A 15,213-nucleotide genomic window follows, 5' to 3' on the forward strand; every position below is an offset into this window, starting at 1 on the left:
TGATTAGATTCTGCACAGTTTTCGCTGGCCTGACATCAGCTTAGGAGGGCTTCAGCTACCTTGTCTAGTTAAGACTGTGCCCTTACTTTCTGGCAGCATTGTTCTTATGGAACTTGCACATATTTTTTGCCAAGAGAACTAAAGATTCTACAGTTTATATTCTTTTCCTCAATGGGGAATATTTGATTCTATCATGTATATACTGTTCAACTTTGCATCATGTAAAATTATGCTGGTGTAAGCATGCTGGGTCTTATGCCCAGGCGCTCAGGATTGCACTTTTTTTATTTTATTTTATATATCATTTGTAGGGCACTTTTCTCCCAGTGAGAGGATCCAAGGCAGGACAGTGTTGAAACAAGCAATACTAACACACAATGAATCACAGATTAAAAAGTAATTAAACTACCATATTGATTACAATCCATTGAGTAATTTAAACCATTTAAAACTTTAAAAACAAACTTAAAGCCAACAAAGCAACAGGACGCAGCCTTGGCTTTTAAAAGCCTGCCTGAAGAGGTGGGTCTTTACTTGCTGGCAACAAGATAAAAAGGAGAGGGCGAACCTAAGCTGCCAAAGGAGAGCATTCCACAACCCGGGAGCAGCCAGAGAGAAGCCCCATTTAGAATGCACAGTCTTTTCTTTTCCATTTCCTGCACCACCACCACCACCACCCCGAGGGTAAGAGTGGCAGCTGGATCCTGCAAAGCTGATTCTTGGGGGACTTGGCAGCTAAGCTGAGGAGAGAAGGGAAAAGAGTGAACATGTTGTTGAATGTTGATGTGTGTGTTGGTGTGCCTGTCCTTGTGTCTAGTTCTGCTGGGGGACCCAGCGTTGTGGCGGTAGCTATTGTTAGTATCTATGGTTGTAGATCCTGCCACCCTGACTCTGTTGATGCTTCAGATGCTCTCTGGTTACCAGTCCCTTCTGGTAAAATGTTGTGATCTCCTCTGCTTCTCTCCACCCCTGTTTCTAATTAGCTTTGCAGGAGCACTTATCCAAGTGACAAGATGAGGGAGGGCAAGCTGGAAAAGCAAAATAGATGTTTGTTTGTTTGTTTTCACCAAAAAGAAGAAGAAAACCATGGGAAAAAGAAAAAAAGAGGAAAAAAACTAACTAACTCCTCAAATAAAACTAACCCCTCCCCCCTTTGGAGTCAGAGACTCCAGCCTTGTTAAGCCTTCTGCTCCCCCAGTTTCATTTCCAGTATATACTGAGTAGATATACATACATCATAACCTTTCCCCAACAATTCTTCTGTGTTTGTTGGTCTTACTTTAGCCACAAAAACCTGGCTGCCTGTTGCATGGCACACATGCAGAAGTACTTTGTAAATAGCATTTCTGCACTTCTATATTTTCTACTACTGTTGCAGCAGCTTCACACTGCATACACATAATTGTGCAATAGGATTTCAGCCAGAGTATGCTAAAATAATGCATTGTTTCTATGTTACAATCGTGGCAATGCCGCACATAGAAGATCCTTATCATCTGAACATTGATTCACTGCAATCCTGCTGCCATGTGCTCTCTATATAAAACATCATATATTTGGGTACCTTTTTTAGCTTTAAGGGTTTTTCTCCAGAGTGTGGAAAAAATACCATCTGTCCAATCATTAGTTGCTGTATCCAGTTTCCCAAACATCTGAGGAGCAGTAATCGCTTTGGGGTTCATGCGCATTTCTCTGTGAGGGTATCCACACTCCGTCATTGCTCTCATCAATATGGTTATAACCATTGTTTTTCCAGATCCACTTGGTCCAAGGGTCATCAACCCGTGCCGTACTTTAGATGTTTCGTACAACTAAAGTGGAAGGCAAAGTAAGAGAATAGCATGTTATTTTAAATAAATAGTCATTATTCGTAAAAGGCTTGTTGTCACAAAATGCTTTCTGCAGAGCAGTTTCAAGCATGAAGCAGGATGGGAGTAGGAACAGGTATATTTTATGACCCTGACTGTGGCAGTATGTTCGTGACTGTGAAGAAGAAAATGAGATGAAATTCTAAATGATTCTAAAGGAATATATGCAATGTTCTCTCTCTTCTGTCTTTCTTTCTTACTTGGGGTGTGTGTGGTTTACTCTAAATTTGTAAGTTACTGATACCAAATTCCCTGGACTTGAGAAACCATCATTCAAATCCTGCTGTGCTATGGATGGCATCAGTGTGTCATTATATGCATTTTTTTAAATAAAAAAAAGAGATTTTCTACTTTCCAAGTTCCAGCTTTTCTACTTTTCCAGTTCAGGTATAGTTCCCTCTGAATTCAGCTTGCTGCTAAAAGAAGCTAGGGAACACATATGAATCTTCTTTTTAAAAAACAGACTGGAACTTTGTTCCTAGTTTACAATAAACATGACAGAATTTGGGATGGAAGGCAGACATTTTACAATCCCTGAAAAATGATGATTGGCTACTGCTCTCAAATAATACTTAGAACAATGTACATATGCCTGCATGCCTGGAGAGTGGGGGCAGAAGCATTTTGATCTCAGTGTCCTTAAGATTGAGGAATGTAAGAAGGATGGCTTCATGCTAACATTAATATTTTAATATATTTCTTTCAGCTTTATTATAGGTTTGGTTTTCTTCCTGAAAGCTTATGAAACATTATTATTCTATACCTGTACAAGCTTAAGATTCCAAGGTGGATGATTAATCAACCCCGCCTCCTCAACTTGATTTGCAACTGCAGCCTGAAGTTCAACATAGGTATTGCTGTCCAATACCAGTCCTGGAAAGAGGTCATTGATAAGACTAAGAAACAAGGGCTCATCCTCATCTACCTGCAAAATAACATTAAACACTATTTTAAAATGTAAACATATATTCCATTCCAAAGATAAATAAATAAATCCAAACATGGAGATGTGGTTGCATTATAGAATAATGCTACCCAGTGAAATAAATTCAACAAACCAGTTCCAAACAATTAAATGGAACTGAAGTATTACGAATTCTCTGTAAAGTGTATTATTTTCTTCATATAGCATGTAATCTCCATCGTATAATTTAACTGCTGATTATGAACAACAAAGCATGCAGCTAAGCTGAGAAATCACATATTACACAGAAACGCAAACTGTCTAAATCATAGCAATATAATCTTTGACTTATTTTTCACAGCCTTAGAATCATACTTCACATTATTGAGGACACCCTTTAAAATTATGCTTTCATTTTTTTTCTTTTGCTCTTTTTCTCAGTCTACTCTTACCACTTTGATTGGTAAAAGAGTAGCAGAGCATCCACTGGACATTGTGATTAAAACTGTGACCTGTGGTCGGAGGGGCTTTCTGTTTCCATGCCAAAATCAGTCCCTGACATTGGGAGGAGTTTATAATCTAAGTGGAAGCTGGACAAGTTGTCCCCACTCTGTTTAGAAGCTTCGTATATTACTTTTTGAGGGACGTGGTGGTGCTACAGGTTAAACCACAGAACCCTCTGTGCTGCAAGGTCAGAAGACCAGCAGTCGTAAGATCGAATCCACATGACAGAGTGAGCTCCCGTCGCTTGTCCCAGCACTTGCCAACCTAGCAGTTCGAAAGCATGTAAAAATGCAAGTAGATAAATAGGTACTACCATGGTGGGAAGGTAACAGCGTTCTGTGTCTAGTCGCGCTGGCCAAGTGACCATGGAAGATTGTCTTCGGACAAAACACTGACTCCACAACTTGGAAACAGGAATTAGTACCGCCCCCTAGAGTCAGACACAACTGAACTAGATAGCAAGGGGAACCTTTACTTTTGCCTATATTACTTCTATTGAAGGTGCCTTCTAACACTGTTTTTCTTTCTAATTTAGTTTCCTTAAATCAATCTAAGATGAAACCTTCATTACTCAATTACCTGCTTTGAATGTCTTGATAAGTCATCTGTCCTAGGATATGTAGCAACTTTATACACTTCCATTGACCCATTTTACTTTAGTCCTCACACAACTGAGCAAACTGAGTAATAGTTTCCTGTTACAGTATGTGCAAACCAGGAAACCAGTTGGGATTTCCAAATAAGCCATAATTTATAAACCAGTTTATATAGCCTATGTAAAATGTGATTCCAATCATAGCTTAGTTAAAAATCTCTTTACCATAGTTTCTTGCTGGAACTTAAGGAAAAACTCTGATTAACTCTGGCTTCCTGACTTGTTTTACTTCCTGTCTTGCTTGATAGAAGAGATGAGTGACATGTCTGTATGGACACCACACTTTAAGAAGAATGCCAACAAACTGGAACAAGTTTAGAGGAGGGCAAGAAGGATGGTCAGGGGACAGGAAACCAAGCCCTACAAAGAAAGACTGAAAGAGCTGGCCATGTTTGGCCATGAGAAAGGAAGACTGAGCAAATATTTGAAAGACTGTCATACAGAGGAGGGGCAGGATCTGTTCTTGATCATCCGAGAGTGCAGGAAACATAATAATGGGCTCAAGTTACAGGAAGGCAGATTTCAGTGGAATATCAGGGAAAACTTTCTAATTATTAAGAGCATTATAACAATGGAACCAATTACCGTACCTTGGGAGGTAGTGAGTGCTGCAGTGCTGGAGATATTCAAGAGAAAATTAGACAACTATCTGTCAGACCTGCTTTGATTTGGATTCCTACATTGAGCAGGGGGGTTGGGATCAATGGCTTTATAGGCCCCTTCTAACTTTATTATTCTCTGATTTTATCAGTGAGTGCATTCCATATAAGCATAGCCATATGTAGAAAATCAGCATTTGATTGTCATAATATGGCCAATTAATATACCTGAATTACCTGAACATTTATTTCAGCAATTCTTGCATTTTCCCTTAGAAAACATATTCTGAGACAATTATAATGTAGAAAAATATTTAGCAGCCATGCCAGTGAGATATACTTAAATTTTAAAATGATAGGTTCTTACAAGTTTAGAGAGGTTCATGTCTCTTAGCCCCCTCATGACAGTACTCAATTCACTGTCATCTGGTCTTGCCCTCTTCTGAGATCCAAGAGTCCTCAACACTGAAAGAATGTTTCTCAGCCCAAAGTCATAATGAACCTAAAAATGATTTTTTTTTAAAAAAGAAAGAAAGTATGTATTCAGTAATAGATTGATTCCACATTTGTTACTTTTAGACAAAGTATAAATTAGCTCTAAGATTATTATAATTATTATCCTAGGTGTTCCTACACATCTCTAGTTTCCAGTATTTCATGAATTTAAAATATGTGATATTTCAAATACTTCCTTAATAAACACAAAATAGCTATAAATGTGGGGTAGCTACTTATAAACCCTAAATATGCAATCTAAAGACATTTAACATGCATGGACAGCCAAGGAAATAGATGTCAATCCTTTATCTAGAAGCAAGCGCCATGCCATATCCTAAAAGGCAATGTAAACAGAGGAGTAAATGCATTTACATAGTATTACCATCTATTGATGATGTCTAAATGTAAATTGCCATGGTTATGGAAACCAAGAACTGGCGAGTGTCACCATCCAGCTTGGGACATCTGGCAAATAAGCTTTTTCTAGGGATGGGGACTTGCGACTCACAACTCATTGTCAAGTCCGATTTAAGTCAGACAGCATCCGACAGCCTCTCAACTCAAACTTAATTTGGTTTTGTTTTTTTCAATGACTCGGACTCGACTTGAAAGTTGGATCCATTTTTCTGAGTCGTATTTTTGAGTCCCTATCCTTTTAATGAAGGACACCATAAACCTGGAAGATGTTTTGCAATGTTCACCAGAAGATACAAGAAAGGTAGGCAAATGGCGGCAAACAGTGGAGGAGGAGATAGTGACAGAGATGGATAGTTTTCAAGAGGGTGAGGTGGAAGGTGAGGCAGGCTCAGCATTTTTTTTTTTCATATTGGCTATGACTCTAAACATGAGGGTGGGCTGGGCAAGGGGAGGGTGCAGGGAGGAGGAATATATATTACCGCTCTGCGTTTTCCCCACACTTTTGTTTCATCCTTGCTGGGATGGTTAGTTTGGGGGATCAGCTCAGGCTTCAACAGCAAGTTGTCCTCTGTGGTTCATATGCTTCGGACCTCCCCACATAGACCCCACCCACCCTCCCTTTTTTCTGAGAAAAAAAACGGTTTTTAATAAGGACTTAGGATTCAGATTCAAGGTTTGGTACCTGGTACCAGAGATTTGGACTTGGGACTCGGACCCAAAATCCCTGTTTTTTTCACCACATTAGGCCACAATAGTTAGAAAATACAGCCAGGCCCCTAAAGACTTCCAGATCAGGCTTGCACCCGGGGCTGAGTAATGAAGAGGGTCTGTTCTTGCTGCTTCTTGTTAGCTGTGACCAGCTTCAGCCTATACAACCATAGCAACCAACTATAGCAAACGTTATTACCTGCTTAGTGAGCTGCTCTTCACAAAGTTTATAAAGAACAAAGAATTTCTGAGCCAGTACAACATTTTCAATAAAGCCACAGCTCGCGAGTTTCACCCTCATGATGATCTGAAATAGAAGAATATAGCATTGAGGATTTACATTAACCAACACTAGAAAACAGCATAAAATTGCTGAAAAGTAACGAGTAGTATATGTGCTTTTTAAAAAGGTATGCCCTTTGCAAGCATACTGCTTAATAAGTCTGGGTTATGCTACACTACTAAACAGTACCTGCCTATCTGGAACCATCATTGCAACAGTTCTGAACTGAATTTTCAGATTTTCTGGCAGTTCCTGGCGTCCAGCATATCCCGGATTCTACAAAGAAAACATAGGCTTGATGGTAGCACTAGTCAAAATGTTTTCAGTAATTTTGATGTTTTAGTGTTTTTATTTTAAGACAGAATATGTATTGACCCCCTATTTTAATTTAATGGTGAGTGAAATTGGTATTGAAGTGTCTCCTTAACTTTATGCCGCTGTGATCTAAGTATGAGGATTGGTTTCATTCCAGTCTCCTTGTATTCACTGTCAAGGGCTAATTTACATAATAAATTAAATGAGGGAAGTATAACTGTTTCGGAACTGAGGACCACAGCCTGTTTCAATGTGAAGCTGGTGAGTGTGTGCGTTATACACACAAGTACAACTCTCTCCCTTAACATGCACATCTAAATGCCCTCCCTTGCACATAGACAGATCCCCTGATGCTATCGAGATATTTAGCCTGATTTTCTTCCAATAGTTTAGCACATATCTGTTTCTATGAGTTCCATTTGATATGATATATAAATTCTGTACTTAATTTGTCAACAAATTAAGAAGGCTTAACTTCTAGCACACAGAATGATCTATATATACCTTCTCACAAGCTAAATTTCATACTGTACTTTTTCTTACTTTTACACAGTAAAAGAGGTGAGAGATGGCAGCCATAGAAGCAACCAAAGTCCTAGCACCCGAGAAAGGGACAGAGTTAAAAAGCAAAGCACCCTTTGAGGCTATACCTTAGTTGCTCTCCCACACACTTGTCATTCTCTCAGGAGGTAGGCTCTCATCTGAGGCCTCCATGAGTAGAGCAGGCATGACTGGATGGGAGACTGTCCAGCAGCTTTTTCCCTGCCACTTCATGGTCTCAGCTGAAGGTTGATGGAAGGCTCTGAATGGCTTCCTTCCCCAAGAAGGGAGGACTGTCCATTGCTTCAGCTACTGGGTCAAAGAGTGCAAGGAGGATGAAAAGGCTAGGGAAATCCCCACGCAGGAAGATTGCTATCCAGTGGGAATTAAAGGAGGAAGTGATCAGAGGGCAAGGGAAGACAGAGAGAGTATTGGATAGAGAGACAATGGGAAAGAATGAGATGGTGATAGAGAGTTCAAATGCAACAGAAGACAGTGGAACTGAGGAGTGGGCTGACACCCCAGAGAGAGCAAGTGGGGTCAACACTCTATGCCTACTTCATTGGACTGATCTTAATTGGTGAGCTTTCCCCAGCTGAACCTAGCACTCCCTGAGCAGTGAGGTTCATGTTGAAAGGAGGTTTACTTATTGAACTATCAATTACTGTATATAAAATCAAATAAGAACAAAAGAAAGTTCCTGTCATCTCCAGCAAATCAAGCAGACATTGCACAATAAAAAAGGCAAGCAACTAACATCACCTGGCATAATAATAAATTGTAAGCATATAATAGCACACAAACTAAATATAAAGTTTAACAAAAAAAATAATGAAAACCTAAAAGGAATACAGGACCCTGAATTAGTCAGACAAGGACATGAATAATATAGTAATTTCATTAGCAATTTCAATTTCAATGAGTAATTTCATTAGCAGCACTCAACAAAAACACCAACTGCAAGGGTCATGCTGGCAACTGAGAAAGTAGAGATATTAGAAAAAGTAGAGATACCAGATGACTCAGGACTTGAAAGAAGGAAAGCTTATACTGTGAACTTTTCCTCTTTCTCTGTGTGTTCAAGTACTGGTGCCACCAGATGTGAAGTGGGTGTGACTAAGAAATTGGACTAGACTCCAGGGTAGAGAAGAGTTATGAGAAGTACCCATGAATCCAAGAACCCTCTTGTGAATAGTTCTACAATAAAGGTTTTGTTGGTTGCATTAGCTGTTGGAATGTCCTTATAATGGCCAGCATGCCTAGTGGGCTCTCTTTGACATCCATGTACCTATGGATGGGCTGAGCACTTGTACAGTGAGCCAGATTTTTTTTTGGGGGGGGGCAAATACAGCCCAAGGATGGAGGTTCTCAGTTCCTGTAGTAAACAATCTTAGTCCTAACTGAAGACTTGCTATTATCTTCAAGAACCAAACCATTCATAGCTGATTAGGTAAACTATGTTTATAAATGATCTTCAGAACAGAAATAACTATTTCTTATTTTTGCAAAATATTTGGATTTCATTTTTTGGGGGAAATCTTACTAGCTAACTAAATGTATATTTAACATATCACCATTATGTTAACTATAAATGTAATGTTTTTCAATATATTTCGAAGTTAGACAAAGTAATCAACCCCACATTTAATTTACTTTCAGATAGAGTGATTTGCTTTCATCAGTAATTAAAAACTGTAATGTAATCTTAATCAATTTACCATTGTCAAAAAAATTCCAAACTCTGGATTTAAATCTACGACATCTCCATCAGAAAATATGAACTGTTTTTTCCTTTCTTTCCGTGCTGTCAAAATGATATAAATTTGTTGAGCTGCTACAGACAACACTGGTAATTCAATCCTGTTAAATTCATCAAAGCATCCCCATGAGCCAGACTGTGCAAGACCTAAAATAAGAAATAAGAAATCTGGTTTTGTGGCTGTTGTTTTTTTGTGGGGGTTTTTTGTATTCTTTCTGCAACTAACTTTTTCATGTATTTATGTCCAAGCATCATCTCTCTCACTTCCACATCTCTAGAAACCCTAAAGCATCTATTCCTGAGTATGGCATTGACTTTGTAGCAAAGTGGTTGGGTGGTCTACTTGGCCTGCCATTTTCAGTCTGAACCACACTGATCATCAAACAGTAATGAGTCAATCAATGAATTTAAGTTTTACCAGAGTACTCTGTGGGCTCTTTACAACATACAGTAATTGAGTTCTGTACTCATTTTATTGACCTTGGAAGGATGGAAGGCTGAGTCAACCTTGAGCCAGCAACCTGAGCTTGTTATGATCAAATTCATGAGCAGAGACTTGACTTCAGTAGTGAGGTTTTAACCACTATGCCATGCCATGAGGTTAGAATAAATGTTCATTCTTTGTGAGAAGACAGTGACAGTCTGGAGGGCCTGCCTCTCCCCGTCCATCTGTTCAAATTATATTAAATACCACTATGAAATACAATAGTGGTAAACTCAGTGTGACATTGAATAATTCATTTTCACAGTGTCCATAGAAGCCAACCTTTACCCTCAAATGAATGAATGAATGAATACTTTATTATGGTCAAAGACCAGTAAAACCAAATCAATGCAAAATACCTACATGTAATTGTAGTTTTGTAAAATCAGGCAGAATTATAGAATTTCCATTAAAACATGATAACCTTTACCTTTGAAAATTCGGCCTAGCCCTCTGAAATCCATTTGATCTGAGCAGTTGAACACTACTACGTATTTTCCCAGTGCTTTCCCCATGTCTTTTGTGGTTTCTGTTTTACCAGTACCAGCAGGACCTGCAGGAGCTCCTCCCATGTTCATTCCCAAAGCCTGTGCTAAAGTGATATAGCATCTGCAAAAGTAAATTCGGATAGTTTCAGAATGTTATATGTAGATGTGGGAGAATATAAATGCACTATAGTGAATCTGGCATTTATACACATTATATAATTTACAGATAATACATAAGCAATTTGTGAAGTAACTTGGATAAATACAGATTTAATACATACTCTTTGAAAATACGCAGAAGTTGCAGCAATAAAGGATACTACTTCTGAGAATTAAAATTTGCTATGACCTATGTATTATTCACATAATCCATTTTTCCTACCTGTCTGTTAAAGGTGTTATAACCAGACGATCTGTGCATCCCAAAAATTCATTTTGATAAACAAAATCAACATCAGTAATAGATACCAATGTCTGATCAACATCTTCCTTAAAATAAAATCGGGACTGCTTTAACCATTCAAAATCAGTCACTGATTTGATATGCATTTTAACCTTAAAGAGAGAGAAACACAGATGACACCTAAACTGTACAGAAGTACAATGAACTATATGATTAAAAATCATTAAATGCATACATAACTTGAATTATTATTGTGTCTTTAATTGTAATAGATTGTGTTTTTAATCTAACTTATTGTAATCACTGTGAGCCCCTAGGATCCCTCACCAGGAAAAATGTGACCCAGAAATGAAACAAACAAACAAACAAACAGATACACATTAAAAAATCAACACGGACAGTTTTACATTAATTGAATAATCACTGGAAGGAATCCACATTGGATTGTTATATGCAGGAAGAGGCTTAACCCTTCCCCAAGGCACTATCATAAGGAAAGTATCCTCAGAAGCTGCTATTAGGCTCCAGAACAGAAACTCTGAGCAGGAAGGAAGTTACTCCCCTCCATGCACCATGGTCAAGGTCCTAGATGGTCCCATGTCTAATGCCTTATTTTGTCTGACCATGATTTTCCTCAGAATCTCCTGCATCTCATCTTCATTTATCTAGAAGTACTAAAGGTAGTTACAAGAAACAAAGTACACTGGTGGTGGGGTTTTCCTCCACAATCTAATCCTGAATATATCTAAGAGTAGGATTTTCAGTTTTGGGAGTAAAGAAACATGCAGACACATTTGACCAATACATAAATGGCAATACAGCCCCAGATAGCTAAACTCTCCCATTGTGTTCCCCCTCTGTCTTCTCTGCTGTGATAATCCCTCACCTATAGATCAGGGGCCTTTAGAGCTGAGGCTCCAATACTTTGGCCATCTCATGAGAAAAGAAGACTCCCTGGAAAAGACCCTGAGTTGGGAAAGTGTGAAGGCAAGAGGAGAAGGGGACGACAGAGGACGAGATGGTAGGACAGTGCCATTGAAGCTACCAACATGAATTTGACACAACTACGGGAGGCAGTGGAAGACAGGAGGGCCTGACGTGCTCTGGTCTATGGGGTCACGAAGAGTCCGACACGACTTAACGACTAAACAACACAGATCAGGGGTAGGCAAGTGTGGCCCACTAACCCAGCTCCCAACATCCCTGACTCCATTTTTCCTTTAAAGTCTTCATTCAGTCTCTAAGGAATACTGTGAAAAAATCACTGCATTTTTAGAAACAGAGGGCTTTTCTGATATACACACCCAGTCTAAAACAGTTCTGGGCCCTCTTGAAAACATGGCAAAATTTCACAGTGCTTCCCTAGGGGGCATGAAGATTCTTTTTAAAGTTAAAAATGTATCATTAGTGGGTATCCCTCTGAGGCTTAGGGTGGAGATATATTTTTCCCATGCTCTGAAAGTTGCCCATCACTTGGAGTGAAATCAAGCCTGATGCTCAAACTCTGAGGTTCAACTTCACTACTTCCCATACATCCACTCCTCTCTATGTTACTCGTCTAGCCTTTCTTTCACCTAGGTGTGCTTTGTTTTGCTTCTTGTCCCTTGTCTCTAATCATAGAGCCACTGGCAATGGTGCGGCTAAAAAATATTGTAAATAAATAAATAAATAAATAAATATTAGGTTTGAATACAAGGGCCTCCAGCACTCAAACCTATTGTCCAGCACACCTCAACAAGCTGAAACAGTCATGAAACCTGAAATGGCATTTCCTAGCTCAGTTATAGCTATAAAACTGACCTGCTACAATACATTGTGAAAGAGAAGGAGCTGTCTTGCATTTTCTTAGATTTCCTGCAAATATATGTTGCAGGAAAAGGAGTTATCTAAAATATTTTTTAAAGGATAAGATCACTATGTGTGCCCCTGATTTAACAGAAGTTTGGAGTATATCATGGTAAAGCCCATAATCAAATTAGAGAAGTTTCAGACATTCTGACCATCAAAGAAATATAGAAAAAGGCATGCTCCCATCCATGATTGGAGGCTGTGGCTCACCCATAGCCAATCCCAGCTAGGGCAAATATGCGACTGGTATCAGAAAACAGTTAGACATTGTAAGTTATATTGAAATTTCAACTATAAAACTTCAATCTTACCAAGTCATCAAATATATCACGTTGATGTACATGAATGGTAATAAGGGTTTCAAACTTCACTCTGTCAAACTTAGAAAGATCATGGGTAGTCTGGCTAATAAGTGTATTTAAAATATCCAGAAATTTCTGATTGGTTACTGACATAATTTTCCTATCATCTTTTGCATTGGTTAATGCTTCTTCTGAATCATGTGTCCACAGCATTTGAATTCCCAGCAATCCTACCTATAAACGTAATAAATAATAGACACCTATAGTTAATTTCAAATTCAATTTATAACAAACCAGTTAAAGTTTAAAGCTATTATTTAGAATGATTAACCAGAGTAATTAACAAATCAGATTTGTAGTTTTGTTATACCCACATATCCACATACATTCAAGATATCTGTGAGCAAACGTGCGAATTTGTCTACCACATTCATTTCACAGTGAAGAACAGAAATAATTAATAATGCTTTCCCACTCCAAGGAAAAGCCATTAAGAATTGTGCTCATTTCCACAGACCCAAATCTACCATGCAAATAAGACATGAAGTTTGAAACGTTGCCAAAAAGCTTCAGTAAAAAGATGTTCTTAGCCTTTCAGAATACTTATGATAAGGTTCCAGCTGAATGAGTCCCTCTTCCTCCCCAGCTCCCAGTAAGGATGGACCTTGCCCTTTCAAGTATATGGGAAACACAGGGACTTGGCAAGCTGTCTAATGTTGATTCAGGTCATTTGACTCTGCTAGCTCACTGTCATCAACTCTGACTGTGGCAGCTGCTCAGCAGGGTTTTGGGATGGAGATGTCTTACAGTCCTCCTTGATGAGTCCTGCTGTTCCCTGGTAGTCTGCCATCCAAGTACCAGCTAGACCCTACTCTGCTCAGTTTCTAAAAGTAGAGAAGATCAGATCGCTTTATTGTTTTTGTTGCAGGACAAAATGGCAGCAGCAACATTTGTCATTGCAACCAGGATGCCTGTTATCTTGATGCTATTTGACAGCAGGCAGTGTGGTGCAAAAGTCAGAATACTAGATAAAGGACTGGAGAGGCCCAGGTTTGCCTACTCAGCCACCTTGGACTAGTCAATGGCTGTCTGCATATCCTGCTCCTCAGAATTGCTTCAAGGTTAGAGAGAGTGCTCAAATGACATTAGAGGCAGGGCATAATAAATAAATAAACAAACAAACAAACAAACAAACAAACAAATAAACAAATTAATTAAAAAATAAAATGTTTTCGGTTATGTTAGAAAGTTTAAGTCACTGTAATTTACTATATTCTCATATGACAGAGGAAGAAACCATTAGTTTTAACAAGCTGAGACCATACTTATTCACTCCTCCTTTTGTCAATATTTCTTCTCTCTTCCACCAAAGCAAAATAATAGCCTGTGATAGCTATCATTTTTATAAATGCATATGTGAGATATCCATCACAAAGCAGATTGTTAAAATCAAACTGGGTGATAAAATTAGTACATATTTAGAAGCAGTACTCCCTCAAGTAAAAACCATGCCTCTTCTTTGGAGCGCATGCTTTCCCTCACATTTACTGATGGTTTGTTTTGAGATTAGTCAATAGAAAAAATGAATTAAAGCTTACTTTGCAACTCTGATTTCCCAGGCCTCTGAGAAATCTCATAACTGAAGGAAGTATCATAACTGAAGGAAAACAGCAAGGAACAGGCCTTCCCATTAATGTTTTGTTTAATGAACTGAGAAGTTGCACCAAAACGACCCACATTGAACAATTTGAAATACCATAGATTTCGATAGCAAGCAAAAGAACTTGAAGGTGTTACTAGGCCCTTTACTCATGTGTGTACTGCATTCCTCCTCTGCACTACCAAGGGAAGTATACATTTCTGTTTTTAAAAGTAAGCAGTTCTTGCTATTTTTTTCTTTGTTTTTTGGCATGCAACTCCAGCCCACTCAACTCATGCCTTTGTGCCTGAATCACAACTCTTACCTGTGCTGGAAAATGATAAAGGAAGTTCAGCAGCTGGTACCCTGGATCACTAATCTGATAATAGGCTGCTCGAATTACACAGTGCAATGAAGACTGTTGCATTTTTAGTAGATCCGTGAGCCAAAGCTCAACAGGTCCTTTTGCGTTCACTGGGGTGTCCAACTGTAAAAATTGTTTGCATTAATCAAAATAGAGTTTATAAAACCCACTTACTTTAGCACCAGTGTATAATTTGCCTAGGAACAGAGAAAATCCCTGCTGATTTAGCATCTCTATCTAGCAGACAAAGGAGAAAAATAAGATCGGAAGACTCAGAAGAATGAAAGGAAGACACAAATTACAGAAGAATTGGAATTGGAACATAAAGTCCTGTTATAATAAAGCAACAACATCCTTGCACAGAGACAGGTAAATGGCTTCCCAGCCCCCAGGCTTCACCCTAGATCATTTATTCTGGCAAGTATTACAACTAAACTAAACCAATGTCTCTAGAGCAAACACATCAAGAAGGAGAAGAAAGATGTTAAGCACAAACTATAATGAGACCATTGAGAGCAATTCATCCACAGGTTCTTACTCCTGCGGAAAGCATGCGGATGTCAGCTGTTGATTTCCCAGAGGTTACCTCTGTTGATTTTTCTCACTAGCATTTGGAATGTGTTTTGGTGAAGGGG

At 38.7% G+C, this 15,213-nt stretch overlaps 1 protein-coding gene across 1 annotated transcript in view; it reads right to left on the reverse strand.

The window, feature by feature from the left end:
- DNAH8 (dynein axonemal heavy chain 8) overlaps positions 1-15,213 on the reverse strand; it is a 143,813-nt gene that overhangs the window by 66,375 nt on the left and 62,225 nt on the right. Inside the window, exons 37-46 of the mRNA XM_072994358.2 lie at positions 14,540-14,701; positions 12,585-12,809; positions 10,405-10,577; positions 9,965-10,143; positions 9,010-9,197; positions 6,626-6,712; positions 6,353-6,460; positions 4,898-5,032; positions 2,632-2,793; positions 1,565-1,811 (exon numbers count right to left, since the gene is read on the reverse strand). Of these exons, the coding sequence (XP_072850459.2) occupies positions 1,565-1,811; positions 2,632-2,793; positions 4,898-5,032; positions 6,353-6,460; positions 6,626-6,712; positions 9,010-9,197; positions 9,965-10,143; positions 10,405-10,577; positions 12,585-12,809; positions 14,540-14,701 (1,666 nt within the window). The remainder of the gene's footprint in view (positions 1-1,564; positions 1,812-2,631; positions 2,794-4,897; positions 5,033-6,352; positions 6,461-6,625; positions 6,713-9,009; positions 9,198-9,964; positions 10,144-10,404; positions 10,578-12,584; positions 12,810-14,539; positions 14,702-15,213) is intronic.

Source organism: Pogona vitticeps, chromosome 1 (genome assembly GCF_051106095.1).
Source record: "Pogona vitticeps strain Pit_001003342236 chromosome 1, PviZW2.1, whole genome shotgun sequence".
In the NCBI taxonomy this organism is placed as follows: Eukaryota; Metazoa; Chordata; class Lepidosauria; order Squamata; family Agamidae; genus Pogona; species Pogona vitticeps.